Raw genomic sequence first — 18,258 nt, 5'->3', positions numbered from 1 at the left:
GCAAGCTGATTGGTTAACTCTAAAATCAAAAGTTAATATGGGACATATAAATGCGACACTTTTTGGTTATTTATGGAATCTGCTTCAGCCTTGCATTATAAATATCTGTCATGTTGGGTAACCATAACAACGTTGAGTGGCAAATAGAGGAGAGCGTGAGTAGTGTTTAAGAATGGCGGCCAACAGAAGTGCTTTTGCCTCACGTTCACACAAGTCTGTGTGTTGCCGAAAAAATGGCCACTTCACATCACGGCTTTGAGCTTACATTGCAAGTGTTTTCTGTTTTCAAAACTGCGTTTTGTTATTCTAACTCTAAAATCATTGCTGCAAAACGAAACATTATGAATACATTGTTATAAATAGATGTACTTTTAGAATTCTGTCAATTAACCTTTACACTGTAGAAAAAATAGGTTTTAAAAATACTAAATTTAAGTTGATTTTATCAGAAAATTTAGTAGATTTATCAAAAAATATCAGTATTTTTCTATCATTTGCAATTGTTTTTATGTTTGGGGTGATCTGACTGCCGAGATGTTTCAAGATTAAAATTGACAAAACCTGATTGCGGTTAAAGTGCTCAGATCAAGTGAAAGTGCGATTATGATGTCTACAGTCGCAAAGAGACCAACAGTATAAAGACGCATAACGTCGTAACTTGAATGCAATAGCCAAAATCAACTATAGCAACGATAGCAAATAGTAACAACATTTCACACGTATTTTTGTCCCAGAGTTTTAACCTTTTGCTTGATCTGAGCGTTTTAACCATGATCAAGTTTTGTTGATTTTAATCTTGAAACAACCTGGCTGTCAGATCACCTCAAACATCAAAAACAACAATCACAAATGATAGAAAAATACTGATACTTTCTGATAATTCACACCAAAATTTTGTGTAAGTTCATCTTTAGTTCCCAAAAAAATTATTTGACTATTTTATAAATAGTTCCAATCATATGAGTAGCTTTCGTATGATTATGTTACACATTAAAATTGCTTTGTCCACATGTTAGCGGTTGTTTGCATGAAGCCCTGTTGTCATTGTCATTCAATTTAAATTTTAGACGCGATTAGTTTGCCCTAGAAATAAATAGAATAAAATCGAGATCGTAGTAATCAACTATTTCAGCTAATCGCATATGCATCAGTTTTATTTCTACCGATGTAGACCAATACGTTTGTTTTAAAATGATGCATCAACAATGTGTTGCTTATGCTTAGCAAATGCATTGGCTAAGCAGAAGGCGCATTTCGTCGGTGTGCGTAGCCTGGTCTTCGGAGAGTAATTGCTGATCATCTAAGACCAGCTTTGTTCGGTAAACGAACATGCTGATGAGATATCGTGTATCTACGAGACATACTTGTACATAATTGGTTGTGAAGGCGTTAGAAAACACACGATACAGCAAGCTATTTTATAATGAATGTCACGTGCAGAAAAATAAGGTTTTATTATCACAGTATCGCATTATCACATTATCATTTTGTAACTCATTAGTTGGCTTCTCAAGTTCATTTTACTTATTCTGCTACCACAAAAACTAAAATAGTCTTCAAATACACTCTTTTTGCGACTAGTGAAGTGTCAACTACAAAGAAAATGGTAAAAAAAATTGGCACAAGTAGAACAACATCAAATTATCAGAAAAATTTATTTAGTATATATTAATCTACTAACTCAAGTACATATTTTAATGTTTTATTCAATATTAAACTGTAATGCTAAAATTATCTGTTGAGTTACGTATTTTAGTTTATAGATCTACATGAAATAGTAGACGTTTTATTACTGAAACATTAACATGGCTTGTTGTACCTCCATGTTGCTTCCTCTTTCACACCTGCATTTCCTGTATTGTTATTATTATTAAGTATTACTATTGTGTATTATTGTTGGATGAATCATATTTAACTGAATTTGTAAATTTTGTAGCCCTTGAAATACAATTTTAGGATGTTTTTAAGCTGTTTTACCTTCTACCTATTCACATAAAAAAAAGTTTTGATGACGTAAAAACTACAAATATTTAATTACTTAATCTTTTATCCACTCAAACGCTGGCCATCTGAATTCGACCACTATTCATGAGCGGGAATAAAATTTCAATTATATTGAGTCAGTCTGGTTCTTTCTTTGGTATTGTCTTTACCTTCGACAACTTTTTGCATTGCTAAATGAGAAAAAATGTGTCATTGCATCAGTTTAGTATTGTCTTTGTTTAACCAGAAATATGTGTTCCGTTTGTGACGCAGTGTTGTTTCACCTGCATCTGCGCAATGTTATTTCAGGCTCGCTTTGTCAGCAGCCGTTATCTCTTTTCGTTCATAGCCACGAGTTTCAATAGACAAAACCATTGACCTGTAGAACCTGGTCCTAAAGATAAACTTACACACGATTTTGGTAGATTTTATCAGAAAGTATTGATATTTTTCTAATATTTACAATTGCTTTTGAAGTTTTAGGTTATCAACCTGCCAGGATGTTTCAAGATTAAAACTGACAAAAATTGATCACGGTTCAAATTTTCAGCAGAAAAATACGTGTGAAATGACCTCAGTAGTTGCTATCGTTGATATCAGCTATTACATTTAAGTTGCAGCGTTACACATCTTTATTCTGTCGATCCCTTACAACTATTGACGTCATAATCGCATTTTCCCTTGTTCTGAGCGTTTTAACCAGGATCAAGTTTTGTCTATTTTAATCTTGAAACATCTCATAACACCTATCTACCATTGAAATCAATCGCAAATGATAAGAAAAAATTTAAACTTTCTGGTAAAATCTATTAAAATTCTGTGCAAGCTCATCATTAATGCAAGCTACATGTTGGTGCTCAAACTCAAGAAGAGAAGATCAAAAGCCAATTCAGACCGAAATTATCATCTTATTAAAGCTTCTTTTTAAGCTATTTTGAATGATATTAAGCTACGTCATCATGTAGAAAAATTCAGTTTTGATTTAACTATAATTTGTTATAAATTTTGCTACTGACTTAATAATTAATGTTTATATTATCTGTCTATATGCGCATTTCTTTTGTTTCAGCAACATTACGACAACTCAAAAACTCATGTTGTCATCTAATGAGCTATTGGGTACTTTGGGATTCCGTACCTCAGGTGTTGTCATATGAGGAAATAAGTTAACATCATGTAGTTAACATCACTAACTGAACAGCCGTCATATAAATATTATTTTGGAGCGATTAGATTTCCCAAGCGTAATATGATTACGATTATGTCTGAGCTGTCGACCAGATGTAAGTACATGATAGACTATAAAGAGGTCAGAAATTTAGTTTTCAATGTGTCGTCAGCTCATGGAAAGTTATGAAATAGAGTCAACCTTCTACCTATGATGACCTTGACATATAGCCCTTTTCTTATGATGATCTTGGCATATAACTCTTTGCATATCATGACCTGGACATAGAAATTTTTCATCAAGTTTTAGCAAGTATTTGTCTTTAAGGCTAGAGTATATTTCAGCAGACACAACTGAAGGTTTCTCAAAAAGCGATTAAACGCAGAAGTATTGGATACTTAAATTAGAAATTAGTGGCTACTCACTCTTATGCTATACTAGAGGAATGTCCTGTGGTTCATGGGTAATAATAAATAGCTTATAAACAGTGGTAGGTAATGTAGATGCCATTAGCTAAGTTTCTTTCCTCAATGAATTTGAGTAACTTAAGCTAGTAACTTAACCTCGCTATAATTAACTTATTAGCTAGTAAATTACCTGACTATAATAAGAGCCCTGCTCATAATTGTGCTAATACGCAATCAATCATGGTCTTCAAACATGCTAGTAGTAACCAATAGTATTCTCGCAAGCACTTCAAGCGTGCATATGTTAACCAGAGTAATGAGTATGATCACAATTATTCCATTGTATAGCAATGTAGTCCCTTGACCTAGCGGTTAGCATGCCTGTCTGCAGACCTGAAGGTTGCCAGTTTAAACTCAGTGCAAAGTGGAATTTTTGCTCCTATAACCTTATTGCCATAACTGGACACACAAATGACAGACTGACAAACTCTGAGATTTATATATATATATAGATTGGAATTATTTCATCTTGTAAAAAGTTGATAATTTTAAAGAAATTGTTTACAGAGGCAGAAAACATTTTGGGGAATTTATGAATGTTTGCAGATAAGCTTGAACTCATTAAAATTGACAATATAAAACGCACACCTGGCACAGAAAAGGGAAAATTTGATTACATTTCGTACATGTTTGAAACGGAAATGCTAGTAGCTATGGCAATGGTAATAAATTCATGTCGATCTGGGATTTCCTGTCAACAGATATTATACAAGCAACGACTAACTCCGACAGTTACTGGCGTATTCTTTTCGAAGCTACTAAAGTATTTGTGGAGACAATATTTTTAACTTCGTAAATTACGCAATTTTCAAACGGTGTCATTGACAATATCTTTTTTACAATATCCAACAGTACCCTTAGTTACTGATCAAGTAAAATGCCAACAACATATCAGTATAGGAGGTCGGTTGTTCGTGAGACTGGGCAAGACTGAATAGACGGAAGGCGATTTTAAATTGTATGAAAATTTGTTGCTGGTTGCTGACAAGCCTGTTGAAAAGGCTTTCACCCAACCTATGGGGTGTGTTTTTGTTATATTAAATAGAATATTTAAAAGAAACAACTGATTTAAAGTTTAACTAAAAAATGAATGTCTTAACCTTTTCAATAAAAATAATCAGTTTTAGTCAATGATAAACTGCGCAGACATCAAAGTTTACTTAGGGGTCTTATCAAAGTATTACCATTAAAAAGTTTAAACTGTTTTACCTCAAAGCGAACAAAGTTTTCGACTGATCATTGGTCATGCAAAGAAATATTTTAAGCCGGCCTTAACGGCTCCTAGAGTTAATAAAGTTGCTAGCCTTAGCTCACCGTGTCCTCCTTTTTCGCTGAGTCTACATTGTTTAGTGGTACTGGTATGGGTTCATACAAGGAGTAACTTTCTTAGAATAATCCTTTGAACTGGTGAAAAACGTTTTTGAAGCCACCAGGTTAAATAGAGCAATAATATAACACAAAGTGCTGAGCAATAACTTAACACTTCGTCTAACAAGCAAAAATGCCATGTATTTAATATTTAATACCATGTTTCTGTGACAGTTTAATTAAATTTACTTGCTACTTTTATTGTTTTATCAGGTACTCAATTTTATCATGCGGTGCAACAAAAAAGTAATTATCGGTTCAAGCCATATTCACTACAATTCATGTGCAGGTAAACTGTTTGCTTTGTAAAAGTTTTGCGAGATAAGGATTAAAACTTCATTCCGTGAATCCATTTTTAGAATCATTTTACGAGTATTTAGTTTGTACATCTAAGGAAAGTTTTAGCGTCTTACAGTTCGGTTAAAATAAAATTTTGTAATAATCAACTTGATTCTGCCTATAGGGCTGCCACCTTGAATTGGTGCTACAGTGCTACACAGTTTCACAAAGCCGACACTTACAAAACCGACAGTTTCACAAAATCAAAAGTTTTACAAAATTGACAGTTTCACAAAATCGTCACTTTCACAAACTCAACACTTTCACAAACTCAATTTTTATGAATTTTACAAATCAGGTTGGCCAAAGGATGATGACAATAAAATAACAACAATGAGCCAGCAAAGAAAAATGTATTTATGAGGAAGATTACTTCTTAATTACAAACAGGAAAGAATCCTAGATAACAATTGGCTGATTCAACATACCAAAGTCATTACAGAAGACAAACTATTTCTAATATGAAGAACTTTATAAATGCTTATTATATATGCCTATAGCAGCGCATTGTGAGTATATTCTTTTCATTGCGGTAAAGAGGAAAAAATGTCCTTCTAGATAAAGAACTCACAGAATTCATCAGTGTGATGGTTGTCTGAAGGCCTGTTTGCTTTGAAGAGGAAGACAGTCAATGAGTTCCTCCTTCAACAGACCCTGACATATCTTGGCATGTTCACACTTAGGATAAGTATTTGCAGAACTACCCGGGCATCATTTTTAAACCTTACTTTTGACCAACAAAACAATCTTACAACCAAAGTGCTTTTATTGAGAATTCGCTAAGGGCGGTAATATACACTTATTAGATTCATAAACAAGGGATCAAACAAAGTCATCAGTTTCTGTTTGTAAAAACAGTTTAGAGAAGTTTTGTTTTTCTATGTGAGCCAGTGATAACTCTCTCTTAAGCCACTGATATTTGATGCATTCAAACATAGCAAATGAACCATGTTACTAATAAATAAAATTATTTTTTTTATTATTAGTGATAACTTTATCGAATTTCCAAAAACCAACTTAAAAATCTTTTTTTTTTTTTTGGTTTACAGTGTTAGTAGGCGTCCATCGGATGGATGATTTTGGGACAAAAAATAAAGGGGTGCCAGGCACACTTGGCATCTTAGGAATCTACGGCCCTGGTCCATCCACCTCTCAAGTCCTCATTGAAAAACCTATAAGAACTTGTGCATTTTTACAGCTTCTACCGATTTCAATTAAAAATTTTGAATTTTAGATTTTACTTTTGAACATATTTGTTATTTCTAGAAAGTTACAATCTTATGCAATCATCTTAAATACTGCTCTCAGACATTGGTTTATAATAAGCGTTGAGCGAAGAATCTTTTCTTACTAAGATAAGATCTTTTCTAAACTCATAATTTGACTTTGCTATTCTTTATTTTATGTCTCGAGATCTACTGGCAGTAATTAGCTTTAAACGGCCTTGACCCGTAGAATAAAGGTTATATCTATCACATCAACCTCAATATGTCAGTTTTTAAACAGTTCAAACCAGTTTTTGAACACTGAGCAAATATTCAACTTTAGGAAGGAAGTAATTTGGAAAAACAAACACTGCAGCTTGCTTTGACTGTATTAGCTCGGTGCATGAAAACAAAAAGCCAAGTGAAAAATAAAAATAAAGGATAAAAAGCTGGTAAAATAATAAAAACATACAAGGTAAGTTAGTTTGAACTTTACCAACTGTAAGTTATGGTAAGTTAGTGTAGTGTATCTCTGTCACTTCTTTTATCTCTGAAGACAGAGATAGGAACAGTGGACAGAGATAAAACCAGTGATATTTGCATGACCCAAAAGCGAATGACAAAAGATACATTTTTATTGATCATTATCTTTTAATCTAGTTTTTTGTTTTCGTATCATTTAGTTTTTGACAGTTCTAAAAGAAGCATATATTAATGCTAGGTGTAATTCTTACCCGTAGAATTAATCAAGGTTTATTATAGTTTGTTCAGTTGAGGGAGGAATAAAGTAAACCCGTTACTTTTTAATTCAGTCGCATTCTTATACACTATGTGCTTCAACCTAGAGCAGTTTCAACATAGCCGTAGATCTCATCAAAATTATATAACTTAGATGTAGAGGTCTGACTGCATTATTAAACAATTATTACATCATAATACATTTGACCTTAGCTTGTGCTCTCAGTTTTGACTTCAACTATTGTGAACTCCCTATGATGTTTGTCATGGTACACCGCTACATAATTCTATAATCTTCAGGCATGAAAGTCATTTTCGGTCCTTTTTTCTGTTTGACTCACAAGGTTATTAGAATCTTTAGTGCTGGTAGTAAAAATGACGATGGGAAGATTTACAACTACAACAAGCGTGGTTATTCTATTTGAATGGAACTACACACTGCGATTTGAGTTTTTTAGTGGCTTGCTAGAAAGCATATTGTTTTAATCAATGCAATCAGTTTTATTACTGCAAAGTCAATACATACACATTATTATTATTATTACTGTTGTTGTTATTCACGAACATGCAAACAAGTGCAGATGACCAGATTCATTCTTATACTTCATGTTTTTGGATTCCGTTTGAACAAAGCACATACGGATATGTACAGCACCTAGATGACAGCGCTAGACGCTGACACAAGGCCTAGAGTACATTGTACAGGTCTTAATGAGCTAAGGGTTTGTTTTGCATTTTAAATGTGAGACTCGAGACATTAACGACCATAGATGATCGTTAAGTAGCAAAAACATACAAGTACATAATAATGTTGAAACTCTTACGACATCATCAGAGTGAAACCTACTAGCGGTATTGTTTGTTGACTATTACTAGAGACAGCACTAACTTTCTTGGTCCCTCATGGCGCAGGACTATGGGAAAACTAAGGGAATGGCCAGTTTGCCATAAAGGTCAGTAGAAGGTGCAGTAGAGGCCTGGCCAGCCTTCACAGTAAAATGAGGCTAAACTTGATCCATAGCAGTGGAGAACATGAGCGTTAATAATGCACGAAAACAGCGGAATGGGAAGTTTTCATAGGACCTGTTTTTCACACATCTAAGCATTCGTACAAGCAATATAACACGGAGCATATTCTTAAGCGGAGCTCAGGTTACATCCTGTACTAAAATCAATTGAGTTCTCGTCGTAGAATGGGTCTGAGGGCTATGCCTCATAAGATCGTTGAATATTCATGACAATGTGTGCAAGACAATTGTATTTTTTAATTCAATGTTTCGTTTTTAAACTTCATACCAAAAGTGCACATGTAATATGAAATTTTTTAAATGAGGCCGACAATTATCGTTGACAATATCTAAACTCCCAAAGCCTTTTTATAAGTAGAATCGGTAAAAAACGATAATTTGCTCCTTAAAACATGAGCTCATATATGCAGTCTATGAAAATAATAATATATCATATTTGTACGCCACCGTGCGATACATCTACAAGCCATTCAAAAACTTGATAACCACTTATGTCTGTGGATTATTCAATATTACGAAGGATCATTTTGTTTGCTTAGACAAATGTTGTTACCGAAGCCTCCTAGAGATGCGGATGGTTGAACTTATGATAAACAAATGCTTCGAGGATGTTCAAAAGCCTTTGACATTCTATCACTCATTACACCGCTTATTACTCAAACAGAACCTGATCTTCTCATCTGCCTAACTTAGATTACCAGCAGCGCTATATCTATTTGTGACAGCGTTAAGCTGTCAGCTTGACGGACAATAACATTTTTGTGGTCTGACTGTTCATATTGTTTTGAATGCTTTTTATAGAACATTATTCACAGAACTGTTTGAGGAAGACAGAGCTGTTAATTTAGTTACTTCAAACTTCGTAGGAAAACTACCGGGTATAGCTCAATTTCTCTAGGATGAAATACTATGCCTCTTAGAGGGGGCCGGGAAAGGGGGATGACATGTAGTTCCTAGTAGTGCTGGGCACGGGTAATAAAACTTGTTGAACTCGTGGGTTTATCTTCTCTCGAGTCTCGGGTAATAGACATTTTGAGCATTTCCATCTTGCGACTTGACTCGCAAGTTCGGGTTTTGGTACACAAATCCGTCGAGTAGAGTCGACAAAAACTCAGTCTATTGCGCCCTGTGCAATGAACACTGTTTAACAACCCGCCTATTAACGCTGCGAGCACGAATATCGGTCGACAGAAAATGGTAAAAAATAATAAAAATATTGAATAGAGATATACGTAGATGCATCGTAAATTTTAAGATATGTCCAATGTTTGGAAATTTTAGACATGAAACTCATATCAACAAACCCGATACCCAAAAAACCCTTTGGCCAAGAAGTACTCGTGCCTAGCACTAGCCTACCAGCTACCCGATACTCGAAAAACTCGAACAAAGAGGGCTGAGTCTAAACTTGTTGGCCAAGAAATACTCGCGCCCTGCACTAGTTTTTAGCGTAGTCAGTCATCTTATGCTAAACAATAGAAATTACTAGAGGAGCCAAAACTGGACACAGCTGAGAAACAGGCACCTCCACGGCAGCCGGGTTCCAGCTAGAATGTACCCTGCCCATTGTCAGCGCTTAAATCTAGCCACAAAACTTCAGTAACTAGTATTAGCTTTGGTAGCGTTCACGGGCTCTCTAGCCGAGTCAGTGATTTATTTGGAATTATCTTATCTCACCTTACGTTAAACCACTTATTGCTACTAAATAAAACAAAAAAATTATTTGCTTGCATACTAAGAACTAGTTAAACATTTAAGCATTACAACACCAAGCCTAAACAATTGTTTTGGGTTGTGATAGAGAGTTACTAAAGGTTGTTTCATGTAAAAAGCTAGATTATTTAGTCACTGACACATGTATAAGCAAAACAACTCTAGCCAAGCATGCAAACAAACACCAACAGTAAACATGTGACATGGAACAATCTTACATCACCCCATCAGACCAGCCTGAGAATTCTACATTTTTGGTAAGTTGTGAACAGATTCTAAACTACAAGCTAGTCAAAGCCATGCTCTTTTCTTCGCAATAGCATTGCTTGTATCAGTCGTAAAATGCTCCTCAACTGCCGCTAAGTTTGAACATAGTTTTTCTAAAGCCTGCCGATTACACTGGCTATTGCACAATTTGCCATTTTCTATGAAGCTAACCAATAAGCTTTACGAAGTTCTCAGATGTTTTATGTGATGTGTAGGGGTGTACGATTAGCTATACGAGAGGTGTTCGGATCCTCATCGATTGCGTACTCCTCACAATTTTTTTTAGGAAATACAGAAGTTCTTGACTCGATTGGGGTACACGATAACGGAGTCGATAATGTCTGATTCATCAGCCGTGGCAGATAGTTACAAATAATTTAAGTTTATGATCATTGGCGGCTTGTCTCATAACAAATGAACTCGGTATGCTAAAAGAATGCTTATCGCCATACCCCATTTGAAAACAGATATTTTTTCGACATTTTGTCATGCACTCATGGAACGTGTTGGAAATCTTAAACTGCCCTTAATGATTTTTTTACAAAATATGGGAAGGAGTAGGGTTCAACACCTTTATTTACATTACAAATGCCTTTGGTCCTAAGGCATTTTTGATGGTATGTTGTGAAGGCATAATCAGATGATGAGTAGTTGCGGCTATCTTTAATAACTTGTTGGTACACTTTGAATGGATATGACACACAATAAGAGGAAGAAAAATATATTTCGCAACAAAGAGAAATCTGACTATTTGTATTTTTACAACCTTTAAATAGGATTGCGGCTACTGATGGTCTCTATTTGACAGAATTAACAGGGTTTTCATATGCTTGTCCGTACAGCACTTAGGGAGTGCTTTCGCTAGTGCAAATTTTTGAAGGGTCTGACACTTAATAAGATCGCGTAGTGGTGTCAAGGTAAAGGTGAAGAAATGGAGGCTCAACAATACTAATCAATAATAAAAAAGCTTTCTGGTGATGATATAGCTTTGGTTTACACAACGCCCCTTCTACAAAAAGTTCCCTTGTTTTCAATTTTGAAAAACCAATTTGGTCTCCATACCTTGAGAAAAATGGACTAAACTTCAATGAATTACTGAACAACTCACAATCGAAAAACTACTAAATTTGGAAGTTTTTAGTATTGTTTTAACAATAACATTGTTCAAATAAAATAAACAGAATGTGATTTTCACAGATTATTATTTTACTAATTGCCAGTAATTACCCGCCTTGAAACAACTCATTTTGTTAGTTGACCAATAGCAGATGTTTTCACAGAAATTATACATTTCTTATTTACATGTATAGTCATTATACAGCTTTTGCTAACATTTACAATAAAACAAGCCACAAACCAAACAGATGGCAGTGTTGTTTCAGTACAACCTGTCGCTAAACAATTCTTGCATGCTAATTTGACTCAGAAAATTACATGTGCCTTGATCAGAAGATGCAAAGTTAATGCCAGAAACATTACATTAGTTGTTAGCCTACTATAAAAACAAAATTGTTAAAAGTAAACTTCAATTCTGATCTAATTGGCACTAAAAACATCTTCACTGTTCGACAGGCCTTATCCATAACAGGTTTGGAATTATTTAGTACTTATATATAGTCATGAATATTGTAGACACGGAGTTCAAAGTTTAACATAGTGAAAATGCCATTAAAAAACTATACATGTATTAACAAGGATCTGTGCTAATGTTTCGATATCACTTCAGCATAAATAAATTATGAAACACCACTATTATACGACTATTCCTGCTAGTAAGTATTGTATATGATTTACATTAAATCTGAAAACCAAAAATATAATCTTCGTTGCCATTGGCTGCTCCATATTGAACTCTTTTGCTAATACTAAGAGTGAACTTCCTCGGCCACTCCAGCTTGTTGAAAGGCATCATCACTGCAATCTGCCGTAATGACTCATTTCCAACAACTTCATTCACTCTATAACTTATAATGTATTCAGGAAATGTTTAATTTTTGTTTCCCACCATGTTTACTCATCGCAATCTCTTCACTTTCATCATCGTGTTCAATTGCATTTACACGCAATACTGTAGAGAAATGGCATCATTTATTTTTTGCCATCATATGAGACAGAGCTAGCAAAGGTAACTTGGAGCGAATCATTTGCTGCCTCAGCCTCTCAAGCAATCAAAGCTAGCCATTTATTGTAATTTCCCTTTGTTTTATGGTATATTTGGATTTCTCTAGATCCCATCGCTGCAACAATAGCGTCCAATTTGGGTGTTTTACTCTATTACCTGCTTTTACATCAGCGTATGCAAACGTTCAAACAAAAACTACAGCTTTGTGACAATACTAATCAACCATGACCTAGTCCTTGAATAGGCAAATGACAAAACATTTGCGGACCTGAATTAAAACTGATACACCTAATTAGCCACAGGAAGTAAACACTGCAGTTATGAATATGAATGCCCAGCGTTAAACTTAAAGCGTTTAAAGCTCTTAAACTTTATCTCATGAGAAGTGTTTTTGCGCAGTTCAAATAAATTTAGAGAAAAAATAACAAAATGAGTACATGGAAGTGTGTGTATAAAAAAGGTTACTGTTGTAGCAAAAGCTCGTTGTATTCAAAGTTTTGGTGGATGATAGTAATACCTCTCGACGCTGACACAAACGTAAAAATGAGATATCGGACTTTCCTTGTCTAATACTTTGAGCAAAATCCTACACCAGATGATACGATTGTCGGCGTGAAAAGCATTTAGCTTGGACAGATTCACTGAAACTGGAAATATCAGCGTAACGGCACATTTGAAAATTACAAATTAGAAAAATAGGTAACGGTAAAAAAAATTAATTTTAATAATTTAAAAATATAACAAATGCAAAAGATGATTTTAATTAATAATAAAAAGTGGACATTTGGCGTGTGCAATCGCAAAAGGGATATACAGTTTATGGTGAGAGCGATGGAAATGATAAGAACGGCTTAGCTTTGTGGCAACACATTCTTGTTTGTAAACTTGCTAGTTGAATGCAAATCTACTACAAAGGTGATTTCTTTGTTGCAAAAATTTTATCACTATAACTGGACAGACGAACAAACAGACGAACCGACAATTATTGAGATTTATAAATACGGATAACGCAGATTAGTTAAAGATGACCCAAGATGACCTTACACCCATTTTCTTGCAGATTTTATCAGCAAGTATCAGTCTTGTTCAAGGATTGGGATCGTTTTTGTTTGAGGTGATCTGATTGCCAGGATGTTTCAAGATTAAAATCAATAAAATTTGATCACCAGTAAAATGCTCAGATCAATCGAAAGCGCAATTATGTCTATAAGTGTAAAGAGACGGAATAGAGGCTCATAATGCTTCAACTTGATTAATAGCCGATATCAACTATGACAACGATAACTAGCGACACCATTTTGTTTGTATTTTTCTTCTGAGTGCTTCAATCGCGATGTTTTATCGATTTTAATCTAGAAACATCCTGACGGTCGGATCACCTCAGACATCAAAAATAATCGCTAATGATATAAAAATACTGACACTTTCTGATAAAATCTACAAAGATTTTGTGTGAGTTCGTCTGTCAGAGCTGTGTAATATACAGTAAGCCAGTTTCTTAATATTATTACCATCTCCAACTTGGGAAATTTGTGATACATATCTTTGATGATTGCAGGGACCTACTTCAGACTATTTTTAGGACAATGTTGTGGAAACAGGGAACTTCAGTGATCGGACTTACCCAGATGCATCACTTCTTACTTTCTTACCAGCTGGTCTAGTTTCAGACCATAAAAACTGAAAAGCCAACAGTGCAAATACGACATGCAATTTTAGTAGTTGTATTTTATGATAGAGAGAGCGTGATCTTGTCCTGATTTTTTTCAGAACAGAGAAGCCAACTGCAAAATCAACCATTGGATTGCTGTTGTTTGACAACGGTTTTGTAGATCCCATTTGGCAGCCATGTTCGCTGCCAGCAGTCATCAACAGGGAAGTGCTTAAAGCAGCACTGCAATTATCCTTGCAAGACCTCTAAATGATGCCATATAAATGTGCTGTCAAAATGATTACATGACATGTTTTGTCAATCTCCCAGTTTTATGACTGACTGTTATGGGGAAAGTCATTTTGTGGTTTTTAAGAGATATTCAAAACCGCAGCCTGGAACAGACGAGCTCTTTGCTATCATCTAAAAGCCATTCGACTAGTATAAACTAATCAGGTTTGTTATTTTTGAGATACGAGACAGCCTGTTCTATTTCTCTTCTGAATACTTAGGCAGCGTTAAGGAATGTGTGGATAATTGGGAAAACATCAAAAAATGGGTCACTAGCCCAAGATTCTAGTCACGATATTTCATTACGAGCACTTTCAGGCATTACACTCATGTTCAAAGGTAAATAATTAATGCACTGGATTAACCATTTAATCAGCGTCAACGATAAAGACGCTACTGATGAGCATTAACTGTCATCTTTTACATATTCGCCCGCAGACTGCACTTTCGACATCATCTATAAAATTTAAAGTAAATTACTTTCCATTCTTTAAGTACTGGCTAGATTTAACGCAACAGACAAAAAAGCAATTATACACAATTACTTCCAACAGAGGGAAACCAACGACAGGCAAAGTGATATTTGTAACTATTAACAGTGTATTTAGTTCGTAGAAATTTTGGTTATGACTACCCATAGCTACAAACTATTAACATCCGCTATACAGTGTATGATACATGTTAGGAGGGCGAGATGGGATTGCCCGCCCTGTGCAACAGCGTGAAAGCACAACACTGCTCTAATAACAACGCTGACAACAATATCTAGTGTGTACAGAGAGAGACAGAGCGATTAGCAAAGAATTATGAGAGTCAGCTGGTAAACTAGCCCTCCGTGATATTCGTAAATATAACAATCTATACAGAGCAACCATGATTCAACAAGTCCAAGCATAAGGACTACACTTTTGTACAGCGATAAACTATCTGGAAGGCTTAGGGTGGGAACCGTTATAATATAATGTGATGAAGAAACCTGCAAAAAAGGATTTCCATCGATATAAAGAACTTGAGCCAAAACACCCCTGTATATATGTACTTAGTTACAAATGTGTATTGCACACCAACTGTCGCCCGCCCGGGGGATATCGGGCAGACACGATTCTGACTACACAGAGTGATAGCTGCGGCTATGACAGATACCTGGCCAGTCTGCCGGCCAAAAAGCGTGTGAGAGAGAAGGTGGGAATGTACGGACTAGAACGGAGCACCTCTTGAATTCATAAAGGAGAGTTGCCCACCTCCGGTTAGATAATCATGCCCCGTAGCTGTAGCTAGACAGAACAGAGACCAACTATATACAGGCCTTTTATACACGAGTACTGCATGCTTATCGGTTATGTTATGAGACGGCTGATATAATGCCTCTCGAACTGTTTGCATCCAATGAGCTTTTGTTTATGTTCTCCTTGCCGAGCTGCCTACCATCTCTGACCTTGAGTCGTCCCTTGCAACCGGTATCCATAGATTCTGACAATTCCTCTGTTATGGAGCCCTCATGCTCCGACTCAATGCTCTCTTCGCCGTCTGACATTTCAGCCGAGATGATATACGAAGGAGCGATATCTACCTGCATGTCTTTTGTGCACTCGTAAAGGACGTCGGAGAGCATCTTGGCCACATGCTGATCAAGGATCTGAGACATAACGAGGTTGAGCAATCGGTCTTGCTGGCTGAGTAGAATGCTGTGGTTGGCCTCCACCTGCAGAGAAACCACAAACAAACATGAGAATTGTCTTCACATGCTACGGATGCCTCGCGTTTGTTGGTTATTATGTAAACCACTAAAATTTCAACTGCAGGCCTCTAGTCATCACTGTTACAACCTTATGTGTCTGTATGACAATACAATGGCATAAGCTCTACTACATTCGCCATGATTCCATGATTCCATGATGCGCATGTTTGCGAGTGATCCGCAACATGGAATTTGCCAAAATCTGCCAATCAAACGAAATTTGTTACTCCCAAATCTTTATCGAATCTTTTATGATGGCGATTGATAGAAACGGCACTAGCGAATGATGCGCAAGGAAATGCCATGCAGGATATTCCATTATAAACATTTTTATGTGTCAGTCATTTTTATTTCGGTTTTAGCAGTTCCGATGCGCGAAAGTTCTTAGCGCTAATGCTTAGCGAATGCTGCTAAGCTGACAAGATTGTGTGCTAATTATTGACCTATGGGTCAATAATTAGTGACGCAGCCTTGTAGCTTTCTTACCTTTTCAACAAAGTGTTGACGTTAATCCGCATGATGCGAATGTCGATTGAAACATGATGATTGAATGGCAAAAAGATGCTATAAGACGCGCTAAAACAGCCATCTGGTGATGTGAAACATTACAGACAGAAAGCCAGCATACAGCAAGTAGCTATAGATGTGTTCCCCACCTGTGCCATTTCTACCAATGTAGCCGAGGTTCTTCGGATCATATCAAGACTTGTGCCCATGGCCTCAGGCTTGTCCCGTAAAGCCCGAACACCTCGAGACTGAGCGATTGAAAGGGCAGCTGCCTCAGCTGACTCAAGGATGCTGATGAGTTGAGAAACGCAAGAAGTCTGTAAGGCCAGGCCCCTAGCAGCGGCAGCATCGGCTTGTGCTAGGCATGACACTGTCACCAGAGCAAATTCTCTCCGCACCTAGAGGGAAATGAATGAGCCATAATTTCACACGAGATACAAGTTAACACAACTCCTAATAAGATAACTATGGCACTTCCTGCAACATCTATGAATTATGGTTTGGTGTTAGAACTCCCAGTCTTCATGTAAGTGTCAAGACTGTCGAAAATAATATAAATGGTTTGAACCCAAAAACATGATTAGAACCTTGTTAAAAACATCTAATAAATACTTCTAATTTCTATACATCTAATATCTATACATCTAATATAGCCGAATCTGTTAACATCATGAACGATGAGAGCGAATCACCACGGAGTGGAAATTATGCCACATAGAAAGCTACTACAGGTACTCAAAAAAATGTCAGAAAAATAGATTAGATATACTGTCACAATTTTGAATTAAATACAAATGCTAAAGTATGAGAATTGCAAGATACACCCTTTGGATGCTACTTGTTTCTCTACCTTCATATCTTTTTATCACGATTTTAATCCCACGACCATACGAACGAGAGCGAAGTTTGAGAGTTTTTATGATAAATGCATGTGCACACAACTTACGAAAATTATTCATCAACAACGTCGCAAACCTTTGTATCGAAATCTCATCAACAAATTTAACCATTTTTTTGTAGTCGTTAAAGTATAACAATGATACAAAACACATACAAGCCTATTTGAACAGGTTACCATAGCCGTTGACAATTGTCGACATATTCCTAAACCTTACCCATCTGATCGGATTATACACAAATAGACAGATTAATTTGGCCGAAAATCTTTATTAAAACTGGCCAAGCCTTACTTTTATCAAAATTAGGACCGGCAAACGAAACGCCGAGCGACAGAGAATAGAACCATTAAGTCGTGCGTATTTCACGAAAAAATAACGTGCAAATTTCACCAGTCTATAGCATTGTCGAATTGCCGAAGGTTTCTATGATTAACGTAGGAGTACTGAAATCGTTTCTTTTTTGCCGATTTCAAAGTAACTGACATTTTGGAAACTTGAGTACTTTGGTATTCTAACTGATGTCCAAAGCAGTGAAAGTAAAGGAAATGACGATGATATTTTTTTCTAACGATTCTTATGAGATTATCACAACTTCTTGATATTGTTAGCTATGACGTTTTGAAATGTAAACAAAATTTTGCATTGGTTTTCTATTATTACTGTATTACTATATTAATAATATTGGTTATTCTAATAATATCAGTGCATTTCACTTCTAATATTGAATTTCTCCTATTGCAGGGGGAGATATATAAACATAATCTTTTCCTTTCA

The 18,258-nt window shown here is 35.8% G+C and overlaps 1 protein-coding gene across 1 annotated transcript in view; it reads right to left on the bottom strand.

The window, feature by feature from the left end:
• Positions 1–14,920: 14,920 nt before the first annotated feature.
• Positions 14,921–18,258, bottom strand: part of LOC137403522 (AT-rich interactive domain-containing protein 1B-like) — a 30,083-nt gene continuing 26,745 nt past the window's right edge. The window contains exons 21-22 of the mRNA XM_068089460.1: positions 16,735–16,983; positions 14,921–16,042 (exon numbers count right to left, since the gene is read on the bottom strand). Of these exons, the coding sequence (XP_067945561.1) occupies positions 15,683–16,042; positions 16,735–16,983 (609 nt within the window). The 3' untranslated portion in view covers positions 14,921–15,682. The remainder of the gene's footprint in view (positions 16,043–16,734; positions 16,984–18,258) is intronic.

The sequence above is a fragment of the Watersipora subatra genome, chromosome 9, assembly GCF_963576615.1.
Source record: "Watersipora subatra chromosome 9, tzWatSuba1.1, whole genome shotgun sequence".
Taxonomy (NCBI): Eukaryota; Metazoa; Bryozoa; class Gymnolaemata; order Cheilostomatida; family Watersiporidae; genus Watersipora; species Watersipora subatra.
This window is presented reverse-complemented; position numbering and strand designations above follow the sequence as displayed.